Source organism: Meles meles, chromosome 18 (genome assembly GCF_922984935.1).
Source record: "Meles meles chromosome 18, mMelMel3.1 paternal haplotype, whole genome shotgun sequence".
Lineage (NCBI taxonomy): Eukaryota > Metazoa > Chordata > Mammalia > Carnivora > Mustelidae > Meles > Meles meles.
Window position 1 is genome coordinate 59,821,621 of NC_060083.1, and position 25,563 is coordinate 59,847,183.

Here is a 25,563-nt window from a genome sequence, read left to right on the forward strand (position 1 = left end):
CACCCATGTGGGGGGATCTGGTCTGCAAATGCGCTTCCGCACGCAGGGAACTCCGAATGCACAGTTTAAGCCACAGCGCCGTTGTTTGAATTCGCCAAAGGTGGGAAACTGCACGAATGGCCATCCGCAGGGGAGCGTTTGAAGAGGCCATCCGCAGGGGAGCGTTTGAAGAGGCTTCGGGACGGCCGCCCCAGGGAGCATTCTACAGACATCGTAGCACTCAAGAGAATGAGGGAGCCAGCGGTTCTTTCTGTGCAGTGAGCTTCGGAGACCCATACAGGCCGCTCCCTTGAGCAAAAAAGATGCTGCAAGGAGAAAACCAACACTAAAAAAAATGGTTGCACGTAAGGGATGGAGGCGGTGGAGGTGCATCCGGTGGGAGACTTAAGGGGGAAATAGAATAAAAATAAAGTGATGCTGGGATGCCTGTTGGCTCAGTCCATTAAGCGTCTGCCTTCGGTTCAGGTCATGATCCCAGGGTCCTGGAATCAAGCCCCACATGCTTTCTTCCCCTTCTCCCTCTGCCTGCTGCTCCCCCTGCTTGTGCTCTCTGTCAAATAAATAAAATCCTAAATAAAAATAAAGAGATAGCCATACTAATAGTAAAAGAAAAACGAAACAAAAATCGGTGACAATAGAAATCTGCCAAGCTTGACCACTGTTCTGGGACCCGACATGAGATCCTGAAAGCACGTGGACAGGGCCACATTGTAGACGGGGTTAAGGGTTTCTGGCAGCCTGCCCCTCTCCAGGGCTCCTCCAGAAGATGAAGACAGAAAGAAAATGACTTTGACCTACTTTCACATTTATATGACCTTGCCTTCCATGGTTAGAAGTAGGGGTGGGTTGTGGATCCCAGACAGCGAGGATGAAGGGCCTAGTAGGTGACCACGGGCTTCTCTGCACCCAGGCATCCCTACAGGATATGGCTCAGAAGGAGACAGAGCTCCTCGCATCCCTTCTCCAGCACTGCTCGGTTCCACGGAAATGAAGCCGTGGCCTTCAGAAGGCACGTGGCTTGGCTGGATCCAGCCATCCTGACACATGAGGTCTTCCAGGCCCAAGAGCTGCCCGAAGGATAAACTTGGCTTCTGTTCATCTGAGTTCAGGGAGGTCCTGTGGACAAATGTGTTTTCTCACAATCAGACTGGGAAGACCCAGAACAACCCCAAAGTGACCTGTTTTTAGGAAAACTATTTCCATTTACAGATGTTAAAAAATTGAGAACAAGGGGTGCCTGGCCGGCTCAGTCAATAGAGGGTGTGACTCGATCTCAGGGATGTGAGTTCAAGCCCCACCATGGGTGTAGAGAGTGGTTAAAAAAATATTTATATTGAGAACAGGTACGAGTCATCCAAAAAGGGGGAAAAAGAGTTCACAGCAAGTTTGTTCCAGGTTTTAGGTTTTAAGCTGCCCTTAGAGCTGCTTTGATTGCACGTTTTCTTCAACACGGCCGTTTTTAGTACAGGAAGTGGGGAGACACCTAATTTTCCCGGATGCTGGCAGTTACAAGACTTTTTTTTTTTTTTTGAGACAGGGAGAAAGAGCACAAGCAGAGGGGGGTGGGCAGAGGGAGAAGCAGACTCCCCCGCTGAGCAGGGAGCCTGACTCTGGACTTGATCCCAGGGCCCTGAGATCGTGACCTGAGCCGAAGGCAGACGCCCAACCGACAGAGCCACCCCGGCGCCCCTACAACAGACATTTCGACGGAAGGTGGCCCTGAAAAGTTTCTAGTAAGCGGAGTCTGGTGAATAGAAACGAATCGTCTGTGGACTTGGGTTTTCGCGCACCGCGGGCCTGTGATGTGTGGGACGGTGACAAGCCCCGGCTGTTTGGGTCATGTAGGAAGCCGCAGTGAGGGGGCGCAGGGGAAGGGACTGAGAGTTGCGGGGCGGAGACTCTGGGCATCCCAAAGCCTCTTGAGCCCCAGACTGGAGCCCTTCAGCCTGGCTTCTGTCAGCCCCTGTGGCTCCGGGCCCTGCACGGCTGTGTCATGTCAGTGGTACCACATCGGTGGCGGCCCCGCCATGGCCTGTCTCACGGGAGTCTCACTCGGCGTTTGCTCTCTCCCTCCAGCCCTGCTGCTTCCTTCCCTGTACCTTAGGCTTTAAGTGGCCCTAATGGTATCGAGATCGTTTTCTTCCACCCAACGCTGTGCGGGTCTCCTCTTGGTTTCAGTTCGCAGGTGGGATGGTACCTTGTGGTGGTGTGTTATGGCCTTGCCATCGACTCTGAGAACGCCAGGAAACTTCTCAGAATGGGTTCTTCTCGTTTCCTGAGCGGGAGCGGTCCTGGCATCTGTCTGGCGGGACACATGGGTGGGAGTTGACGTGGGTTCTGAGTGGTTCTGACCACAATGGACTCGAAGGGGCCCCAGTGAGGCAGTTGAGGGGACAGGTATGGTGTAAGCACGGGTGGAAATGGCGGCAGAGCCATCCCCACAGTCCCAGTGAGTGGGCAATGCTTCCTTGAAGCATCAGAGGCTCAGTGTGAAACCTGGGCAACGGGACCACCACCCAGGAAGTATGCAGGGTGCTGTGTGCAGCATGCTTCAGAGGCTCCCCAGTCCCCACCAGGTGACACAGTGGTCCTGGTGTCTGCGCAGCCACTCCCTCCCCCATCCCTTCCTCACAGAGTCCTGATGGGGTCCAGTTCTCTGCTCCTCTGAACGGCCCTGTGTTCATGGGAACACCCCAGACCCAGGTACCGCAGCCAACCTTGGTCGGCCCATCTCCTCGCTGGAGATTGGTTGAGGTGTGAACACATGACATATTCTGGCCAATTGGGACCTGACAGGAGGCCGGGGACGGGGCAGCGGGACAGGCGCGAGGGATCCCTCACTCCTACGACACCAGGCAAAGGTGGCCCTTTTCCTGCATCCGGATGCGACATGTGAGCTGTGGCAGCAGTCTTGCAAGGACGAGGAAGGCTAGTGGGCCCCAGGAGCCCGAAGCGCAAGGAATTCGGAGCCACGGGGACGGCCGCATAGGCCCATTCTGCCTTTGGGCTCCTCCGTGCCCCGGCTCCCCTCTGGTTTGCTGCTGGACCGTCTTAGCCGATCCAAGGATATGAAAGCTCCTTGAGTTTACTTTCCAGAGTCCTGGGAATTTTGACTCAAGTACACAGGAGTCCTTCGTGTTTGGTGTAATCAGAGAAGAAGGATCCCAGTAGGAGGAGACGAAAGCCCATCAGTCGGCATCAGGGCAATGTGCTGGGCAGGGCGGCCCCGGGGTGGCGGAGCTGCGATGATGGGGAAGGGGTCGCTGGGAGGTGACAAAGGGAAGAAAGAACTCTTAAAATCAGAATTTTAAAAAAAAAAAGAGCAGTGACAAAAAGATGATTTTTAACAAAGAAAGAACCACAGACATTCGGCTAGAACAGCAGAGATCAGCCCCTCATTCCGGGCAGGCTGTCAGCAAGGAAGCAAAAGGAGTCAGGGCCACAGAAGGGAGGCGCCCGAGGAGAACTCCAGCACCGAGCGAGAGAGGAAGGAAGGAGAGGGACTCACTCCCGCCATCACTAACGTCAGGTGTGCAAAAGGCCACTGCTTCTTTGAGTTCACTGTACTGATTTAGCTTTATTCCAGCAAATACAAAATATTTCTAAGAACTTCGCAGGTTCTCTCCTCAGCAGACCCTCCCTAATTCCGTTTGCTATGAGCTTTCCTGCTAATGGAACAGAAACGGCCTGTGGAGCACGAAGGAACCGCTGTATTCCCCTCGTCCCACGTTGGCTGACCCCAGGAACCTACAGAACCCCCGAGCTGTCCCAGACACTCCCCATCAGGCCATTTTGGTGTTTTCCGGCGTGCTGTCTGGGGAGAGGCCCTTTCCCTACGCACATGCCTGTCTTCTCTGGAGGACCTTTGTCTCCCTACGGTGGGCACCATGTTGCATCTTTGATGTCTCTGTCTAGCAGGGGACACAGCGCTGGGTGTGTTATAAACACTCAAACGAGCCTCCCTTCCTTAAGCGGGAAGTCAGTGTCATGCTTAAATGGGACGGGCTCTTCTCGGGTCCCGCCTCTGAAGCCACTGATCAGTTCCAGCATGGAAGGTGGGTGTTGAGGTGTGGAGTTAGGGTTTTTGCTAAAAGCACGCTCAGAGCCTGGGACAGGCAGCAGCTCGCATCCCCGAGCACGGTGCCCCCCCCCCACCTGCCCGCACCTGGTGTGGAAAGGATTCGGGGGCGCTGTGCACAAGATGGGTAACAGGTCCCGCTGCCTGGGTGTCCAGCCTAACAACGCTGCACCCTCATTCTGCCTCAGAAGACTTCCTGGAAGCCTCCAGAACCATGGGGAGCATTCTTCTTAGCAAACGCGTCTAACTCTGACGACAGTGATCCCAATTCCTATAAAAGGAGGCCTAAGCTGTGGGAACCGCGCCATCAGGTGCCATGCACCTCTACAGCTATGTCTGGGAGAGGGAAGGAGCCTCGCCGGACGAAGGCCGCCTACATGTCATAGAGCCGGAGCTGCTCCTGCACGTCGCCGGCGGACATCTCCCCGAACGTCTCCTTGTTGTCCTGCATGAGCTTGAAGATGGCTGCCAGCTGCTCCTTCTGCACTCTGTGGGGAAGAGAGGACAGAGAGGAGAAAGGTGCTCCGAGCCCGGGGTGGCGGGGGCGCTGGGGGGCCCTGCTCTATCCGCTACTGCTGAGTCTGCTTTCCAGGACAAGAAGAAAATTAAACTGCACCAAAACCCACTCAAAGCTCAACGACCTCAGCTGGAAGGTTCTAAAAGCCGGCTCTAGGTCTCGGGTGTTCCCTGCAGGTCTGGGGACCCGCGTGACCGTGTGGGTTCCGGTGCCCCTGTTTCCCCTCGGGCCCCCTTTGAGCATTGACCTCGCACGTCGGGGGAGGTAATGGGGAGAGGCCCGTTCTGTTAGGTGGCTGGAGAGGGAGCCCCCGAAGAAACAGGTTAGTGACAGGCTCAGTTTAGAGGGATGAGGACAAAGACCACGGTCGGCCGAGACGGAGGGGGCGCACGTGGAGAGGCACACGGGGGCTTGACCCAGGGCTGGCATGGGGTCTCACTGCCCAGAGGAAGGGGCGCCTTTTCCTGATTTGCGCAGATACCATACAGCCAGCGGGGGCCCTGCCCCTCCTGCCATAGACCGGCCTGCACAAGCTGGGCTGCTGGGACTGACCGGCTGTTGTCTCTGTGAGGCTCGGCCACGCCATCTCACCAGCACAGGGCAACTCCCAGGAGCGCAAACGTTTGGAAAGGGTGGGGCAAGACTTCCTCAGAAAGCAGGGACGGTCTGCAGGTGGGTCCCCAGGCTGGCTGTTTGCACGGCGGGCGTCTGGCTTCTGCGGTGTCTCCGGGCCACCACACCCTGCTCCTGGGCCCTCTCAGCCTCTCCCTGCAGCTGGCCATGCCACAGACATGGGCAGGTCCCACGTGGCTGACTGGCACAACCTCCGGCCACCCAGCACCCAGAACGCTGCCCGGGGCCGGGTGGAGGTCTGAGCGTCTGGTCTTACACGTGTGTCCCAATAGATTTCCTTCCGTGGGAACCCCATTCTCCCATCCAGAAGTTGGTTTTCTGGCTACAGCAGCATCTAGAAACTCAAATATTGAAGTCCCAAACCCCAGCCTCTCTTTGTCACCCTGGGAATGTGCTTTCTACGGTCCGTTTCCCGTCTGGAGGAGAAGGAGCATGCGGTAGGCTTTTGATACTGTCCGAAGACAGCCCTGAGAACTGAAAGGGCGTGTGTTGAGCTCCTTGGTTGAAATCAGCATCTCCCCACCCCGAGCGACCACAGATTCTCAGATATTTTTGGTAGCTGTGGTGTTTGGGCATTTTTAACAGGGGTGGACCTATGACTTGGACTCGGCCAGAGAGCAACAGGCATTCAAAGTGAGAGAGAGCTCAAATTTTAATGGGTTCAAAGGAGATTATGTTTTAAAAACAAAGCAAAACTGAAAAACCACACAGTAACCGAGATCATCTACTCCAAGTTTATTGGGCTGAACAAAGGCCGAATACACAGATCCAAGCCATCAGGAGTATGTGAGGCCTGGTGCCTACAAGGCCCCAGCAGGAAGAGCCCAGACAACTAACTAGTTAGATAACTAACCTGTTACCTACTTACTGGATCCATAAGATCCCAGCCTGGGCAGGGCCGTTCTTACTGCTGTGTGGGGACCTGTGTGTCACCAAGCGTACATCTCCTCGTCACGTGGCTCAGCGTGGCTCACCCACTATTGCCTGGTCTGTTCTCCGCCCCCAAACCTAAGCTTTTAGGCCCAGAGGAGGAGGTCGCCGGGAATGTAACATGCCCCAGGGGTCAGCATCCTGGCCTTCCATTAAATGGCAAAAAAGTTCTCTATAAACTTACTGCTTAAAAAAAAAATGTTTTAACCAACACGTCTAAAAACTGCCGATTAGTCTCATATAGTATAAATACTGTCCAGTATAAAACTCCAAGAAACGGATCTGGGACTGATCTCACTATCTGGTGGAATTCTGACCTGGCTAGGACACCGTCTAGGGAACGGCACAGCCCAGAAATCTACTTCAAGCATGCTCTTCTGCCGAAGCGAAGGTGGAGATTCGGCTGAGCTGGTAAGAGCATCAGGGAAAAGGTCTCTGAGCCCCAAGACGACCGGATTGCAGAGACTGAGGGCAACAGAGACCTGGGGTTGGCGCTGGTTCCCTGCTCTGGGACCATCAGTATGGCATCCCTCGCCCCCTGCCACCGAGCCAGCCAGCAGGAAAGAGGGAAGTGGGCCCCCAGGGAAAGGAGGACAGTCAACCACCCCAGAGCGGCTAAGAGCACAGGAGCTTGGCCTCAGCTGTCTGCAATGCCTCAGAGTCTTTCTCGTTTGGGCTCCAGTGAAGGAGGAGGCTGGCAGAGGGTAGGGGAGGCACAAGAATGAAGCCACACTGGTTTTGCAATGACCAGGTGTCTGTCACTGGGGACATCACAGGTGTGAAGGGTGAGTGGAGAGCGGGGTTCAGCAAAAAGAAAGCCCAAAGTCTACAAAACCCTGGCTTCACCAAGCAATCCACACCAACTGGGAGGAACACCTCTACCCCGGGGTGGGGGGCCAAGGCACTCCCAGCACCCTCCCCGCCGAGGGGCAGGTCCTGATGGAGGGTCTGGGTCCCCGAAGATTTATGCCGGCCAGAGCCTGTACGGCCCTGCTCTGGGGATTTCCATTTTATCTCTCAAGCTTTTTAGATGCCAAAAGGAAAAGCCTTTAGCAGGAGGCTAAGGATAACTTCATTAGTCTTCGGTTCTGTAAAGAGAAATAGGGAGAAAAGATCATTTATTTTACTTCTTCCATCTAACAGGTATTGTGGGGAGGACATGGGACACGGGGACGAGGAGGAGGATGTTTCGGATTGCAGATGCTGGACACTGGTTTTCGGTCACGGGGCAGTTTGCTTCTTGTCACCTGCAGTAGGACACTCTGTTCCCCAAAGCTGGCCTGACTCGGCACAGGACCTCAGCAGCCTGCCACACCCCATTCTGAGTCTGGAGTCCGTGAGCTACTATTGAGTTAGGTCGGGCAGACCCTTTCTCTGGGCAGGTGGGCAAGGCAGACTCTAGGTCAGACATTGAGCGCTTCTGATTTTTGGCTCTGGGGTTTACTGGGCCCATCCTGTCAAGTTCGACTACTCCCTATTCCTGCCGGCAGGGTTTTGTCCCTGCTGGGAACACTGACACCCTAGGATGGACATCCACCTTTTCTAAATGACAACCAGGAGCACACAGACTCATCAAGGGATCGCCGGGGATCCGATTTTGTCCCTCCGGCGCCCTCTCCTGGAAGTCAGAGTCTCGCGTGTTTCTAGACCTTGACACTGGCCAAGCCTTGGCGGACGGACTCAGCAGGTTGCAGAGGCCAGGATATCCCAGAGCCTGGGTTCCCCGGCCTCTTCCCCACCCCCTGCCTGTGATGCAGTACGAAACACCTCCACCACAGTCGTGTCCCCTTCCAGAAAGGTCAGGACATTCTGAAGACCTTCAGAATAGGAGTGGGTGCTGAGGTCCCAGGTTCCCGTGTATCAGAGCCTTCCTGGTCTACCCTTTCCTCTGGACCAGAAGGCGGGGAGGAAAGATGGTGTGCGAGGACAGGAGTGGGCAGGGGTGCTGCTGCTTTCTCCTGCCAAGCTCACTAGCTTCCCGAGCTCTGAGAGCCAGAGGAGCCGTCAGCAGCCGGCAAGCCCACTGCCCCGTCCACGCTCGGAAGCTGGATGCGGCCCCTCCCAGAGAGACTGTGGTGGGAACGCACACCCCTGCCAGCCAGGCATGGCAAGGTCAAGGGGGCCTCGAGCCCTGAGCCCCAGGAGAAGCCCCAGAGGAGGGGGAAGGCCGTGACAGAACACGCTCTTCCTTGGGCGGCGACAGGCTCTGGATTCGCAAACCCAACCGTGTTCAGCCCCTCGGGCAGAAGGAAGCTGACCTGCGAGCGAGTCCAAGGATGGGAATGTCCATTTAAACACGCAGAGGAACGATCTGGGGGTCTTGATTTTAGTCCCGCTTCCTAAGTGCTATGCCCTGAAAATTTATAAAGTGAGGCTTTAGGGGATGCGGGATCACGTGACCACTGAGGCCCCGGGCTCAGCCTACTGCTGCTCCGTTGGCTGAGTTGAGAATTTTTAAAGTCAGGGATTTGCGGCATTTACTTGCAACCCAGCTGGGACCCAGAGTGCCAGGAGAGGAATTAGAAACCGGCAGCGTTTGGTCGGAAAGAATCTGACAGGCAAAGAAGAGAGCACACTTCGCTGGCCTGTGGTTTCAGCGGTTGGACAGTAACAGACGTGTTGTTTTCCATACTGGAATTCCAGGGCAGTGTCCTACACTCAGCTGGGACCAGAACGCACTTGCCCCCGCCAGCGCTTCCCGGGCCACACGGGAACTAGCGTGCTGTCAGTGGAGACTCGGAGCCCAGCGCGCCAGCCTCTGCAACCCCAAGCATCACCACGAGAGGGACAGACGCGGCTGCAGGAGGGGTGTGGTCAGGCAGCCCCATGCAGTGCCACGTGGGCTGGCCGCGTGCAGGGGCAGGAGGCGGCAGGCAGATGCAGGCAACAGCCGCGGGGAGCATGCTGGGAAGGGCAGGCATGAAAATGGACATGAACTCCAGCTCCACCCCGTGAGGACGGCACCACACTGAGCGGGGACTGTGTTTAAGGGCCACGGCGTCCACCGGCCCCTCCTTCTCCACTTGGGGAACAGCCTCCTTCACCCCGAGAGAAGCCCTGGAGCACAGTCTCCACCTTACGGAATAGCCAAATGTCAAGTGGTGCGTGAGAAGCCCTCCCCACGAGACCCCTCGGGAAAGAGCCCCCTGGCCGATGCAGAGTCTGCTGTCTAAACCCAACAGAGGACAGTCTTTCCCTCCCTCTTCCCGAAGTCCTGGCTCAGAGCCCAGGGTCGGTGGCCATCCGACCCCACAGCCTAAGGCCTGACATCCATTCCCTGTCCTTCCTGTGTCAATGGCTCCTCACAGCCACAGGGAGAACCTGCCCGAGCCCTGGCAATCAGGCCTGTCCCGGCCACAGCTCCGCCCACGGGGACCTCTGCGGGATCTCAGGTGCCCCCTGCCCTCCCTATTCTTAATCCAGGGGCCCCACGTGTTTTCTGTAAAGGGCCCGATACTGACTCTTCTGGGCCCTGTGGCCCATGTGGTCTCTGTTGCAATGACTCGTCCTGGCCACAGGGGCGTGGAAGCTGCCACAGACCACAGGAAACGGAAAGAGTGGCCGTGTTGCAGTCACACTGAGCTTACCGACCAGGACCGCACTCGGCCACTCCTTCCTCTGCCCTGGAAAACCTGCCTGTCCCACCACTCAGGAGCACAGGGTGTTTTTTTTTTTTTTTTTTTTTTTTTTTTTTTTTTTGCCACATGAGGCTTTCTTCTCAGGGCAGGACAAAGCGGCAGGGCGACACCCAGAGGTTCCCGAGGGGGACGACAGTTTGGCCCCAGCCTCACAAGGGGGCGCTAGCTCCCCACCGGCGGGTCCGCGAGGCCTGAGGACTTAGGTCCCCTGGGCTCCCAGAACCCTGCAGCCCTGGGAGGGGGCTGGGTCACAGGACGCCTCCCCCCCCCCCCCCCCACCGTGCTGGTGCCCGGAATGTACCAACTGGTTAATGAAGGCGGCGGAGGAGGGGAGGTTTAGATTGTGTCAGTCATGTCGGGGACACGTTAACAGACAGGGGGAGGGAAGCACCACTGGTCTAGGGCCTCAATCTCCTTACCAAAAGGATTTGCAAGAGTTATGTGTGGCTCAGGACCTAAGGAACTTGCTACAGGGAAGTGAGGTCAGAGGTCAGCTCAATCCTGAAATATAAAGGCAGCAAACCAGGTCACACCCAGAGACAGTGTCACCAACACCCAGGGGAGGGGCGCGGGCTCCCCTGGAGGCCACCTTCCCCTGCTCCGGGTCTTCCTCAGGCTGGGCCTACGCCGCCACCCCTCTGCCCCAGGGGAAGAGGCTTCCAGGCCGGGTTTGGAGGAGCTGGGGACAGTTGACAGAAGGGAAATGGGGATTCTTGTGGGCAAAGCGGCTTCTGACTTTGGAGGGACCCTGAGTGGCGTGGCCAGCTGCAATGAACGGCTGTTGGAGTTATGCATTCGAATACGCCCTCCTGCCCCCTGTGAGCCTAGCAGCCCAGCCTGGGTTCCTGTTTCGATTCCAGCTTGAACCGAAGCACGCCAGGCCCTGGGGCCGGCCGGCAGCGTGCAGGAGAAAGCTGGGCTGGGGGTCTGAGCACCGCTTCTCTCCCCAGCTGTCCTGCTGCTTCCAGAGCATTCCTTAGCACCCTGGCGGGATGGAGGGAGGCCCACGGGTGCGCAGTGGGTGTCCGGCGGGGGCGGAGGAGCCCCAGTTCTAAAACGGAGAAGCCAGGCAGCTGCCGTTGTGTGGGAGCCCCATGGAGCAGAACAGATGCAGACGGACCCACCCGCAGACGCTGGGCAGGAGGGGTGGGAGGGAAGGGGGAGGGGAGCTGCCAAGTGGATGAGCAGGAAGAATCGGTCTCAAGAGATAGATTGGTTTTGTCAGGAACTCGCCCTGGGAGGGAACGGCCAGATCTGCTCCAGGCTCTTCCCCGGCTGGCCTCTCGCTTTTCCTTTCTGAGTGGGAGGGAGGCGGGTGGAAGAGGGGTTCAGCCGCCCTCCCCTCCTCCCCAGCTCCCCCCCTCGGGGCACCCCAAGGGGACTGTCTGGGGGGGGGAACTGAGCCTGGCTGAGGACAGCCAGGACAGGAAAGAACCCCTAAACCAAAAGTGGGGGCGTGGCAGCGGCTAGGGCAGCGGCTTGCGCAGGCTCACCCCCTCAGCTCTCCCCCTGCCCCGCGTGACCGTGACCGGAGAGGAAGGTGCTCCACGGCCTACCTCTGCTCCTCCTCCAGCTCCTCTTTGGTCATCATCTTCTTGTACTGGTTTCCCCGCAGCTTCCCAGGGCTGTATTTAAAGGAGAAGACCTCTCCCCCTGCAGAGAGGAGATGGGGTCAGAGGCAGCAGGAGGGTCTGAGTGCTGGGGGGGCCTCCCCCAACTCAGGGTCCCCTTCCCCTTTTGTTAGTTTCAAAAGGGCCGTCTCGGCCAGAGGGGGTCTCACCCCACGCCCCTGTCCACCCCAGTGCCCGCACAGGAGCTGCCAGGCCTCAAGAGAGGGGGGTGGCGACTTTTCCTCTCGCCTGACAGGGTTTCCTCCCACACCCTTTCTGTGAAATCCCACGGCCCTTGAGGAACTCCAAATGGGGATATGGAGACAAAATTGTAACAGCTGGGGAGAAATTGGTCCCCCTCCTCAAACAGCACAGCTCTGTCCACCAAATGATGATTCCCTTCCCAGACCGGGCTGAGCTGTCCACAGGTCTGTCTGGCTGTCCCTCTCCAGCGAAGTCTCCCGCCGAGCTGCTGTCTGCAAGGATGGTCCACCCTCGTCTTTGAGGCCCCCCACTACTGCTGGGCGACTCACACCAGAGGGAGCAGGCTGGGCCAGGGTGCTGGGCTCCCTTCCTCTCCTCGGGCAGGAGGGTGCCTGGGACAGCACAGGGACTCCCAAGCCTCCTGCTGGGGTCCTCCAGCTCCAGGGCCTGGGGCTGCCTGCCAGTGATTAGAAATCTGGAACAACACATCCAGCCCACGGTAGGACATGGGAGTGTTGCGGCAGTTCCACACATCTTGAATTCGGGCATCAAAACTGGTTCGTATTACCGAGTGGGAGTGCTGGGATTTGCCAGCCTCTGAGGGCAGACTCCTAGCTGCCTTAGAACAAATCATCTCGAGGCCTGATGAGGGCACACCAGAGGTCTGGGCAGAGGGAAGCAGGACCATGAGACAGGGAGCAAGGGCAGGTGCTGGGCACACGGGCGTGGGCTGCAGGACAGAAGAGGAAAGTGCCCCAGAGCATCGCCCTGGGCTGAGCATCCAGAAGGAGACAGTCCCCTTGGAAGCGAGGCCCTGAAGTGGTCCTTCAGCCCGGCAGGTGTAGGGTACACAGCCCCGGCCGCCCCCAGGACAGAGCCTGAATGACCTGTCTTGTCTAATTCCCATGAAGGCGTAAAGCAGAGAGTATGGGAAATGCGGAGGCCAGCAAATCGCCCTTCCATGCAGGAGCAGACCTTTTCAGTTCTGTTCTGGAGAGTTTACCGCTCTGTCGTTCTGGTGCCAGGAATCGCAAACGCCTGGGCACCCTGCCCCAGGCCACCCTGGCCTCCCGCTGGCGCCTGTCCAGCTTGATCAGGCAGGCTGACGTGGGCCCAGGGGGGACGAAAACGCCTGGGCCCGTCGGATTCAGCTGCTCTCTGGGCTGAGGAAGGAAGGTTCTGGATGCAAATTCCGAACCCGAATGTTACGTGGTGGGGACCGTGTTCTCTCCGAAACCTCGCCGAGGAGAAGGCTGGCCGGCCCCACCGTCCTCTAGTGGCCCCCTCATCCCGGCCAACTGCCCAGAGAGCAAGGCTGAAGCCTTGCCTTGGGAAGAAGTTACTGGATTTGCACAAGGATTCCTTTGCTCTTTGTTCTTTCTGCAAATATTTAGTGAGCACTGTGCTCGGGCGGGAGACGTAGCAGCAAATAAAATGTACAGCAAGGAAAGAGAAGTCAGATACGGTTTGAAGTTGGTCGTGAGTGCTCTGCAGAAACGACATGGTGTGGGAGGGAGGGAGGGGGCGGCATCAGGAAGGGTTTTAGTTGAGGGGGTGCGGTGAGTTGAGGCCTGCGGTGTCTGGGGAGCAGATCCTGCAAAGCAAGGAGGCCGATGGCACTGAGTGGCAGAGAGAGGGGCCAGGTCATCATGCGGGTGGGGTGAGGCTTGGTTCTTCCTCCGGGTGGGATAGGGGCCTGGCCCAGAAACAGAGGAATCCATTCCCACCCCTCCCCACTGGGGTCCCCAGCCTCCGCTGGCCGGCTCTTCCTCCAGGCTGAGCTCTGTTCAGGTTGACAAGCAAAGGCTGGGAAGTTCCATTCTTTGTGGGCCCACAGAACCGGGAGCTTCCAGCAGCACCGGGTGTGGGCTGCCGGCATCTGGGGATCTGGGCACTTTGCTGAGTGATTCAGAGCTGCTGTCTGAGGGGCCTGGGTCCTTGAGGATCAGGAAAGCCCCAAAAAGCCTGCCGGAGGGGCATGATCGCACAGAGGCTGCCGTCTCAGAATGAGCACACAGCCGACGCCAGATTCCGGATCTCAGAAAGAGGCAACAGAGAAAGAAAACCAATTAGCCTCAACATCAAGGTCATTGTGTTGCTATGCTTTAGAAAAATCAAACATAAAAAACTCTGCCAGCTGGGTACGACTCAAGGTTTCCATTTATGGGGCAGGTCTGATTAGTCTCATGTTTTCGGGGCCAGGCAGAATGAACGACTAGAAAAGGCTTTCACTTAATCACATCGTATGTGGTGTACCCAGGGACAACGGTCGCATCCAATTTTGCCGGAGCGGAGGTTTTGATGGGAGGGCCCCCTGGGAGCAGGACTTCCTCCTGCGGCTTTCTGTGAATCACCAGGTCACTTAGGGAGGGCGTCTGAGCGGCACTAATCAATTAGCCTGAGAGCCGAGTGGCTCACTGCAGAGGGGCTGGGGGCTGGTCCTCTTTTCCTCTGACAGCTGCGGCCATAAACCTCCCCTCCCTCGCCTTGTCAGAGCTGCCAGGAAGATGCTGGGGGATGGGGGATGTCCTGGGGGCAGCAGTCAGATAAGGGGGAGGGCTCCTGATGAGGCACAGGGCTGGGTGTGAGCCTGGTGAGCCTCCCCTCGTCCTAGCCTGGGGCATCTGGCAGCCTTGGCTCTGGTCGCTGTCGGTGTCCCCAAGTCACTAACAGGATGCCGACTTTTGGCATCCCTGCAGGCACCTGGGGCCACCCAGGCAGGGACAGATGCCAGGGCCACAGTCCCAGGCATCTCTAACCTACAGATGATGGAGGAGAACCAAAAGCTCTGGGGAGAGCAGGCTCCTTCACCACCAGCCTGTGCAGCTGCCTGCCCTTGCCTCCTCCTCTGAGGCAGTACTGACAAGCCGCAGCCCCATGGGGCCTCAGGGGGGAGCTGTGGGGCCCCCAGTACTGCCCTGCTGCCGGCCACACGCCCACACCAGCCGTGGTCACAGCATTCCTGCAACCCTCTCTTTCCACTGCCCCTGCCAGCAGTCGGCTGAAAGTCACAGCAACAGTCTCACTTTAAAAAAAAAAAAATGATGAACTATTTCAAACATACACAAAAATTAAAAAAAAAAAAAGGAAAAGAAAAGGGGCGCCTGGGTGGCTCAGTTGTTAAGCGTCTGCCTTTAGCTCTGGTCATGATCCCAGGATGCTGGGATCGAGCCCCACATGGGGCTCCCTGCTCTGCAGGAAGCCTGTTTCCCCCCCTCTCACTGCCTCTCTCTGTCAAATAAAAAAGAAAAAAGAAACAAACAAACATACACAAAAGTCCAAGTAATAAGTCCTCCATGTACTTTCCATATAGACTTAACAAACGTTGACATGTTGGTTTTGTTTGTCGTTCGTTGGTGTGTTTTTAAAGAAATAGAACACGACAGGCCCAGCAGAGACCCAGACCACGTATGGTTCTGTCTCTGTCTGTCCAGGGGACTGGCCCTGGGGGGTGCCCAGGGCAAGCCCACCGCCGTCCACCCAGTCAGGTTTGAATCTGGCCAGTGTCTTAAATGCTCCCGGTCACTCCCGCTCCCTTCTCCTGGTGGGCGGGAGTCTGATGGCGGGGAGTCGGCCAGTCAGCTCGTCACCGTGCAGAACCGTGCAGCGCGGGCAGTGGCCCCGTGAGTGGCTTTCGTCTGTCACTGTCGAGAGACTGAAGTGTACGGGCAGTGATGGGAGGGGCGCTGGGGGGCAGGGCAGGAAACGGAGGGTCAGGGAGCTCCGTCCACTGGCAAGATGGGCCTTCCAGAGCCGGAGACAGCTCACAGTTTGGAGACAGGAAGGTGGGAACAGAAAGAGGAAAGGCAACCGGGCTGGGGTGGGGGGTGGGTACGCCCTGGGGGCCAGGTCCCACTCACCCTCCTCTTCCTCAGGCCCTGCGTGGGGTGGGCTCTCCTGGCCCGCCGCCTCCTCCTGCTCTGGTTCCTCTTCCTCCTGCAAGGCAAGGAGGGAGTCAGCCCCGGGCGCCCCGAGCGCGAGATGGTCCCTCTGATACGTCCTGCAGGTGCCTGACTCCTCGGCGAAAGCCACCTGATAGCGGGGCGGGGGTGGGGGGAGATGGTCACCCTGTGGGGGGAGCTGGTGGAATCCGCAGGATCTCTGTGTACAAGATGACAACGGGGAGGCTGTGGGCGGAGCAGCTACGCTTTTGACCATTGAACCTCAGTCCCTTTACCCTCTCTGGGTGGGTGCCTGTCAAAGGCTTTGGAGGCCTTCCCAGTAATGGGACGGGGACTCCCACCCACGCCCCCCGACCCGGCTCCAGAGAGTAGAACTAAAGGCTCAAGAGGAAGGCTGGCGGGCCATCTGCGGCCCAGGCCGGGCTGGGCCATCACAGGGGAGCGGCGCTCACGGGCGCAGACTCCGTCTCTGCCTCCTGGCACCTCGTTTGTACCCCTACTCTTAGGGGTCATCTCAGCGTCCATCTTCCCAAAATTGGAGCTCCACCTCCTTCAGGGCCGGCGCTCTCCCACGAATGGACTCAATAAACAGATGGCTGGAAGGAGTGTCCCAAGATGGCCTTCTTGGGAGGAAGGAGTGACTTCAACCTGCAGGAATGCTGGGCGGGGGACAGGGACGCACAGATTCTCCAGCTATAGGGAGTTTAGGGTCCGCACGGCCCAGGAAACCGTGACGGGAAGCGGGCGGGCAAACGCGGACAGACCCGCAGGTTCAGCGAGGGAAGCACACACAGGAGGGAGCCGCCCACAGCCGGTGCAGAGGGCAGCACGCCTGGGCTTTTGGGACTCGGCTCCCAGAGCAGGAGCCTGGAGTGGCCGGCAGCAGGCTCGCTCACAAAACAATGCGTGAAGCAGCCTGTCACAAGTGGCAAACCCAGAAAGGCCTTGAGTTTTCTGGGACTTTCTCGCCCTCTGGACCCTACAAAATGCAGCCGGGGAGAGCGGGGCAGGAGGCAGGAGCAGGACTTCTCCACTTGGCAACAGTGTCCAGCAAGCTCAGCACCAGCGAGATGGGAGCCACGCTGTCCCGAGTGCCGCCGTGATGCCCCCCAGATTTTGCACAGCAAAGCGTCTTTGTGGCTGTGGGGAGGGGGCCAGGCCTCTCCGGGCGAGGCAGGAAAAGGAGACACCCCTTTGACCCCGCAAACCCACTTCTGGGGATCTGCTCTGGACTGGGAAACCATCTGTCCACGTTTTTATACAAGGGCTCTGATCGTATAAAACAGAAGAAAACATGGCAGGAGAAAACACGGCAAACTGCAAACAAGGAAATGCTCATCCTTAGAGTGAAACGTCTTACCGGTAAATATATTTGGTTAATGTGTTCACCACGACATTACCAGGCTGAATACATCACGTGCCTGCGCTACGCAGCCCTGTGCTTTAAAAAGGAGGCAGCCGTGCAAACCGATGTGAGAAATGCATCAGGGTAAATGACCAAGAGGAAAAGGCAAGAGGCAGCACAGTGTGAGGGGGACAGTCTTCCTGGTGTCAATACAAAAACGGAAGTGCACACACATGCACCTGGACGCCAACGAAAGTTTTTCTGGAAGGATGGCAAGGCACTGTTAGCAGTGACTACCTTTGGGAGGTGGAGCTACCTTTGGGAGGCGGAGCTACCACTGGGGGTGGAGCCACCTTGGGGCGGGGCTACCTTGGGGGGAGGGGCGGCCCTTCTCTGTTCATCTGATCCATTTCCATATGTTTGGATTTCCTAATAATATGCACGAATATGCATTAATTACTCCTAACATGTTTTAAAAATACTACACAAGCTGAACTTGAAATCTGCTGGACTATGAAATCTATTTTTTTTTAAGGAAGAGAAAAGGAAAAAAAGAGAGACAAACAGCCATTAACCCATTCGGGGCTAGACCCCAGAAATCAGGCCAATAAAGAGACGGAGAGGAGGTGGATTCTCCCATTCTGTGTGAGGGACACCGAGATAAAAGAGAAATAAGCCCAGTCCCTTCCACAAGGATGTCATGATGCAAGCGGGAAGACAGCTACACAGATAACTGCCATCCAAGGTGAGAACGTCAAGAACCGAGGCCGACCCCACCACCCCAAAGGGACACGGTGAGGGCAGACCTGCTAACACTCTCCCGGGGAGAGGCTGGTCTATATTTGAATCTTGCACTTGACTTGTGAAGTGTGCTGTTGCTTAAACTGTGGTTGTGATCCTTTCGGCAGGTTAGGAAAGCAATTCAGAGGTCGCTACTGATAGATACATTTTTAAATTTTATTTATTTGTTTTGACAGACAGAGAGCATCACAAGCAGGCTGAGCAGCAGGCAGAGGCAGAGGGAGAAGCAGACTCCCCGCCAAGCAGGGAGCCCGACGTCGCAGGACTCGATCCCAGGACCCCGGGACCATGACCTGAGCTGAAGGCAGACGCTTCACCGACTGAGCCACCCAGGAGCCCCGCTCCTGATATTTTTTTTAAATGTGCAACCCACGACTTAGTGTGGTTTTCAGCTTTAAGAATTTCAGACGCTACAAACATACCAGAAGATGACATTGGAGAGGTTATTTTCATTTTAAATATACTGCTACTGTGCATTCAAGTTCATGTAATTACCACAGTCCGGGGCTAGATATGGCTCCAGCTGATTTTCAAAATTCAAAAAAATATTCACGGCCCGAGGTTCGGCGACCGAGGGATTGCTTTTGTGATTCCAGCCTCTCGATCTTACGACAATCTGACACACACCTGACCACCTGGGCATGACCTCAAGGGAGGCTGACCAGCTCCCCAAGGTGCCCGTGGGAGAGGGCTCTTCCACCCGGGCTTCCGGCGCGCACGAAGATTAAAATGAAAAACTTGGCATTCAAATGTCAGGACGCTAAGTATAAGAGGAATTTAAATAAGTAAATACACAACGGATGTGTGCTGTAACTTTGTAGCATTTACACTCCTCAAGTTATTAAAACCTAAAACTGCACGAAAACTTTGGAGGTACCCCTGTATCCCGGAATTAAATGACAGAAAAATAGCGCTATGTGTGTGGCAGACAGAGATACCGTTTTATAAAATTTCTGGCGTGCTGTGGCTTTATACATGGGCATGTAATTTAAAATAGATTTTTTACTGGAGAGTTTATGAAGTTTGGAAAGCAGTGTGGGGTTGGCCATGTACTGGTTTCTGTCTGTGCAGAAAACCCCTTCCTTCGGAAGATGCCCCTTGAAGCCCGTGGGCCCGCTGGGCACCAACCACCTCAGGGCGGCCAGACCCCCTCCCACAACAGACTGCTCACACCCCACTTTGCAAGGCCAGAACAGGTCAAGTCCTTGTGGGAGAGCACAGCGGCTGAGGGCTGGGCCCTGGGCACTGCAGGGAGCCCCCCTACCGCCGCAGGCTGGTCCAGGTTACTTGGTGAACTTTTAGATGACATCACCATAATGGAGCGGAGTCCATGATTAAACAAAACACTGTTTATTGCATTTTGCCCTTATTTTATAAAAAATGTGTCCCCGACAGAAAAACGGAAGTGCTGATGCCGGTAATAGAGTGGGCGGGTCTCGTACACAGCGCGCGTGGGACAAAGATGGTCGCGCTTCTGGACGTGGTGGCCCATTGACCGCCCTCCAGTGCTCTCTGCCTCCAGACGGTGACCGGTGTTCATGACCGAGAAGGAGGGCGGTACGGGGCAACACGGTCGTCAGCCAGGCTGCCCCTCTGCCCTTCCCTCCTGCAACACGTCCCACCTTCCATCCTGCTCTAGCATGTGCACTTTTGAAGATATGTTTTCTGGAACACACTGTGCGTCTAAACAACACAATAGAGGGGCCCCGAGGGCAGCTCGGTGAGCCTGAAGAGCAAAGTGAGGCCGCAGAAGGGACGCTAGGTAGGGAGCCTCGCGGCTTCCGCAGTGACTTGCAGGAGTTTGGTGTGGTTGTGGGGGACTGCGGGGGGTTGGGAAGCAGGGCTCGGACCAGGGAGATATTACAGGGGACAAGGCAACGGCGGGGGGGGGGGACCCCAGCAGCTTTAAAATGGGGAGAAATGGGAGGAGACCAGCCTTTTGGGAGCAGAAAGTGGAATGGCGTAGCGAGGACAAGATGGGAGGCAGGAGGAACTCCAAGAAGGGGGTTCAAAGCGCAGGTGAGAGAGGTCAGGCCTGACCTGGGCGGCGAAGGGACTCTGGCCTCCAGCTCCGTGTTTACTGAGTGAAATCAGCGAAGGACTGGCTGGCCCCGGCTGAAGGCGATCCCCTGGGGCTCTGGACGTCTGAATCCCACCCACCCTTGGCTTGCTTCCCCACACTCGATCACTGTGGATTTCTGGTCAGTGCCCTCGGTCCTGAGTACGCTGCAGAGTACCCAGTGTTGTGGGCTGAACTGTGTCCCTCCCCACGTTCACAGGCTGAGCTCCAAACCGCGAGTATGTCAGACTGTGACCACGTTTGGAGAGAGCGTCTTTGATGAAGGAATTCAGTTAAAATGAGGCTGACGGGGTGGGTAAGGCGGGGGGGGGGGTGTCCCCAACCCCATCTGACTGGTGTCCTTTTAAGAGGAAATCTAGAGACACCAGGGGACCTTGGGACCTCGCGGTTCTGGAGAAAAGAAATACCTGTGTTCCGAGCCGCCCAGTCTGTGGTACGGTCACACCAAGCTCTAATGAAAGTAAGTCGGTTTTGAGAAAACCGTGAATTGGCGACGCCCTCTGGGACCGACAGCCTGTGTCCTCCCGGCTGGTCCCCAGAGCAGTCTGGGGCTGGGACCCAACCCCTCACCTCACTGACCAGAGCCCACAGTTAAACTTCACATGTCCCGGGACACTTCTCCAATTCAGCCGTTTCCTCCAGTGGAGGGATGGCTCGGGGGAGAGGCCAAGCACGGGGCCAGGGGCTCCCGGAGGCCAAGGAGGGAGGCTTCTCGGAGCCAGCGCGAACCAGCAGCTGCGTATTGCCATTTATGGCTGCCCCGGCCGATCCAGAACTGATACACAGCGCGGAGGCAGAGGAGGGGGACAGAGAGACAGAGAGAGGGACGGAGACAGGGGTGGGGAAGACGCAGACAGAGAGAGAGAGAAAAAGAGACGTCTTCGTGTCTGCCTGAGGAGATGTTTCTGCCCTGGGGTCTCACACTCAGGACCCGCTGCGATCCGGGACTGGGTACCGGAGCTGACTCGGGCTGTTACCAACCCCCCCCCCCCCCCCCCCCCCGGTTAATCCAGGATGAAATTAGAGGACCGCGGGGCCACTTGCACGGGGATGCCTGTCCCTCGCTCCCCTGCCGCAGCCAGCAGAGAGAGCAGGGAGCTCTCAAGGGCCCGTGCACTCCTCCGCAGCCTGGGTCAGGCCCCTCCACCACACGGAGACCCGGCCCGGGTGCGGGTGCCGCGCTCCCTCCTGGCTCCCACCGCAGGCCCAGCGGGTCTGACGGCGCTCTCCCCCCTTCCAGACAGATTCCATTAGGCAATCGGGCTGTTCATCTTCTGCATTCAGAGGGCAGCAGCTGCGGGCGAGCAGAGGGCACAGAGCTGGTGCCAGCTCCCAGACCGCCCGCGCTGGATGGGGAGGGCGGGCCAGCACAGGTCACGGCGGGCTCTCTCCACCCGTGTGTCTCAGCAGCTCAGCCACCGGCGCCTAAGTGACAGCTCCAGGCCAAGGACGTGGGGGCCAGCCCTCTACATCCATATTTGCAGCTGGATAAGGTACCCCCCCACCAAGACAAGGAACTGACGTCTTCTTTTCCGAAAGTGGCCCCTCTCAACTCGTCAGATTTCCTCTGCGGTCGCAGCATCGTTGACACCTGGTCACGACCTGGGAATGGTGATCCAAGCCTGCCGCTTCTTTTCCACTTGGACTTCCCGACCGCCCCCACTCTCCATGCTCCTGCCAGTCACTCAGGGCCTGACGGGGCACCGTGTCCTTGACCTTCCTCTCCTCCAACTCACTGGCTCTGAGAACATCTTCAGATACCAGCTTTATGATTTTTTTTTCCTACTAAAACCCTAAAATGACCATTGCCATGCTTAATTCAAATACTCCCCGGCTCTGAGGTTCTCCTGCCTCGGGAAGGTTGGTCCCGAGTGCTTACTGGGAAGTGCTGTCCACAGTGGGTGGAAACTTGGGGTCTCCTTGGGCACACGGTCTGCCTTCCCCCATGTACCTCTGGGTGCTCCTTCCTCTGTCTGCACAGGATCCTCTGAGGCCACAGGACCCGGCAAGGATGGTTTTGAGTTCAGTTTATATCCTGGCCTCGGCAGGCAGAGCCCTGGAGCTCCACTGGGGGTGGAATGGAAGGGAATTGCTGTATGGAGGGAGGCGGGAAGAGAAGGGCCAAGACCCTCTGCCTGGCACACCCCCCCCCCCCCACACACACGGCAGTTCTGCTATTGCTTTATGCACTGGACTTCCATCTAAGATTGAAGAAGAAAAAGGGTATCTCGTGCTTTTAAAAATATGAGAAAACCACTGATCTAATGTGGTTGTTTTTTTTTGGGGGGGGTACCAAATTACTTTATTTGAAGGAATGGTACAAATGAAAGAGGTTGGGGCGCCTGGGTGGCTCAGTGGATTAAGCTGCTGCCTTCAGCTCGGGTCATGATCTCAGGGTCCTATGATCGAGCCCCGCATCGGGCTCTCTGCTCCGCCGGGAGCCTGCTTCCTCCTCTCTCTCTGCCTACTTGTAATCTCTCTCTCTGTCAAATAAATAAATAAAATCTTAAAAAAAAAAAAAAAAACAACAAAAAAAAAACAAATGAAAGAGGTTAAGTAGATGTTTTGGTACAACTTACAGAAAAGGTAAAGGTAACCCAAGACAAAATCTTAGCTAATAAAACCTTTGATGCATTGCCAGTTATCCAGTCTCTGTTTGAACACTTCTAGCCTCGGGGAGCTCACCACCTTACAGAGCAGACTGCCGCTCTGGGGCACGACACACAGCTCTAGTGCGTGCAGACAAGGCACACGAGGCTGGGAGCGTGAAGAGAAATGGTCTCGGCCTGCTGCAGGAGGCAGCATCTGCCTTGCTCCTTCTCTTCGCTGTCCTCGCAGCGGATGCACTCGCAAACAGGTGCTGGGCTCTGCTGTGTGCTGAGCCTCCTGCTGCAGCTGGGGCTGTGGCCGTGAACGTGGCACACCCGTTCTCCGGAGCCGACCTCTTGCTGCGGCAGACAATGGACACAAACATAAAGGGTGACCTCAGGGCTGTGAAGAGAGCCAGAGAGGGCGGCGTGCTGGGGTAGGGGTCGACGCACTTTCATGTTCGAAAGCTGCTCAGGGACACAGAGGCTTGCAAGGTGAAGGAACAGTCGTGTGGAAGTCTAGGCCAGGAAGGGGCTGCCAGGCAGAGCAAAGAGTTAATCCTGGGCTCCAGCTGAAGTGCAGGCCTGGGGAGTCCGAGAGCCCGGACAGCGACGGAGGGGGCACAGGACAACGGGGACCAGAGGCAGGGCTGGCCGCAGGGGCCGCGCTCAGAGTTTGGAATTTATTCTGCATGTGACGGGAGCCATCGCAGGACGTGGAACAGGAGCCTGGGCTGTGGTTTCCATGTGATAAAGATGGTGCCTGCAGACAGAGGTGACAGGACTTGCTGATGGAGGGACTTTGGGCCAGAATATAAGAAAACAAGGACGTTGTGTGGGCTTTCAGCCTGAGCAGCTTTGGGGGGCCACGGAGGAACTCCAAGCAGATGGTGAAGACCAGTGGGGGCAGGGAGGGGCCGAGGGCATGCGTGGTGGGCAGAAGTCAAGAACCCTTAACAGACATGATGGTCTCAGGGGACCTCAGGGGCTCATTGGACAACCATGGCCGGCAGCCGGCCACGTGAGGTCAAGCTCAAGGAGAGCCTGGGCTTCATCAGCCACCGATCAGGAGGATGACAGTGGCCAGCATGTTCTAGAAGACAGGTCTAGAAGTGAGCCATCCACTTGATACGGGCCTGAGCTCTTCCAGCACGGGCAAAGAACAAAGGAGGAATACTGAGGAAGAGGCGGACTCCTGAGGCGGGGCTGGGGGACGGGGTGTAGACTGTGCCCAGCACACGCCGTGCGGGGGGCAGGGAAGAGCCGGGTTGCAGGGCCAAGTTCAAGCAGCCAGACTGAAGGGCCATCCTGGACGCCGACCTCATATCCCCATTGAGGGCACATTCACAAGCCCTACACACGCTCTCTTGCTCCCATAGTCAAGCATGCCAGATCCAATCCTATCAGATTAACGGTTTTTGGAATTGTTCCTACAAAAGAGGATTTGGAGGGCATCGAAAGCTTCACTAAAAAAACCAAAAACAAACAAACAAAAAAACCACCCAGGGGCAGAAACACAGATTCTCCCCTTATCAGCAAGAATTAGGTGGGATTTTTGTGTCTACAGTTTGGTGGGGGGCTGGGGATAAACGGAGATGCTGGAGCACAGGGAGGAGAGCTCGTGGACTGACAGGACCAGAACAAGAAGGGGGAAGGGAAAGAAAACCGCTGTGCTGGGGACCAACCAGGCTGAAGAACTTTGACCAGAACCAACTTTAAGGATCCTTTTTTTTTTTTTTTAAAGATTTTATTTATTTATTTGACAAAGAGAGAGAGAGAGAGAGACCACAAGTAGGCAGAAAGGCAGGCGGGGGTGGGGGGAGCAGGTTCCCCGCTGAGCTGAGAGCCCGATGTGGGGCTTGATCCTAGGACCCTAAGTTCATGACCTGAGCCGAAGGCAGAGGCTTAACCCACCGAGCCACCCAGGCGCCCCAACTTTAAGTATCTTAGTAGAAGACGGGGGTCCAGGGTTTAAAGTTTCTAAGGTGGCCTCAATCAGGGGCACAGGAACTGGTGAGACTTCATGAAGAATAAAGATAAGAATGGTTTGACCCCGGAGCTGGGTTTACTAATCTTCATAGGACACCACTGGGTTGGAGGGATTTGCTTGTCTCGGGATTGATCTCAGAATCTGAGCCGTCAGTACATCAGCCTCCGGCCAGGAGACACAGGATTAATACCAAGGTCACAGAGCTAGCTTCTTGCTGAGAACATGTCCAGGGTTGTCTCCAGCGGAGGTCAGGTTGGCCAGAGTTAATGAACGCAAGGAGTACTTCCTTGCAAACACTAGAAACAGGCGCGCACACATACCCTCTCCCCCACCCCATACACAGAGGCCACGAAACAGGAGTGGTAATGGGAAAGCCCATGACTGCTAAGAGCTCTAGGACAGATCAGAGATGGTTTGAGTCCAACCCCTTCCGCTTGGGGAAACTGAGGCCCAGAGGTTCTATGACTTCTCTCAAGTCCTTCGGAGGCAAAAATATTAGGTGAACGCATACCGTGACTTCTCACGCCGGGTTTCCCCTGGACCCGTTAAATCTCATTTGTTGTTCCTTAGCCCCCGTGGCCAGGAGGACCCGATTGATCCTTCTTTCCTCCCGCGCTGGAGGGCAGGAAGGCAGCATCCCAGACCTCCTTCGTGGCTCTAACTGAACAGCAAGCTACTCTGTCCGCGTAAAGCACCCCTTCCAGGGGGAGGCTTCTGAACCCCAACAAAGTCCTGCTTTATGCACCGTCCCTAACGGCGGCCAAGCGAGCGTGGTCGGACTCTGGTTGTTCCAGAAATGCCTGAGCCGCCAGGGATCGGACGTTTCTCAGGAAGCACATCCACCAATGGTCTCAGGCCATCTCAGCCTCCCACTCTGTGGCTGAGGCTGACGGTCCGGGAAAGAACAGGGCTACGGACAGAGACTGTCTGAAAGGGCGCACGCTCCACTTTTCCCTTCTAACCCTCCGACGCTAGGCAGCTTCACTGCTTCCCACTGAGTAGAAAATTCTAACCGACGGCCACATTTTCTGTGTGCAAACAGACTATCTCTGGAAGAAAGAACAAAGTTGAACCATTAGGAAAATCCCCGGACTTCTTTCTCACATGGAAAAAAAAATAATTATGAGCTGGAACGACTTCGCATAAAACACTCTCTTGCGCTCCTGAACACTGGACTCTTGTTCACAGCTCTGGGCATCGTCCTCTGTTCAGGGATGTTCATGACTGTAATTACTGTGAACACACAG

The 25,563-nt window shown here is 56.6% G+C and overlaps 1 protein-coding gene across 1 annotated transcript in view; it reads right to left on the bottom strand.

The window, feature by feature from the left end:
• Nucleotides 1-205: 205 nt before the first annotated feature.
• Nucleotides 206-25,563, bottom strand: part of MXRA7 (matrix remodeling associated 7) — a 30,213-nt gene continuing 4,855 nt past the window's right edge. Inside the window, exons 2-5 of the mRNA XM_045985126.1 lie at nucleotides 15,471-15,546; nucleotides 11,353-11,449; nucleotides 4,456-4,566; nucleotides 206-305 (exon numbers count right to left, since the gene is read on the bottom strand). Of these exons, the coding sequence (XP_045841082.1) occupies nucleotides 221-305; nucleotides 4,456-4,566; nucleotides 11,353-11,449; nucleotides 15,471-15,546 (369 nt within the window). The 3' untranslated portion in view covers nucleotides 206-220. The remainder of the gene's footprint in view (nucleotides 306-4,455; nucleotides 4,567-11,352; nucleotides 11,450-15,470; nucleotides 15,547-25,563) is intronic.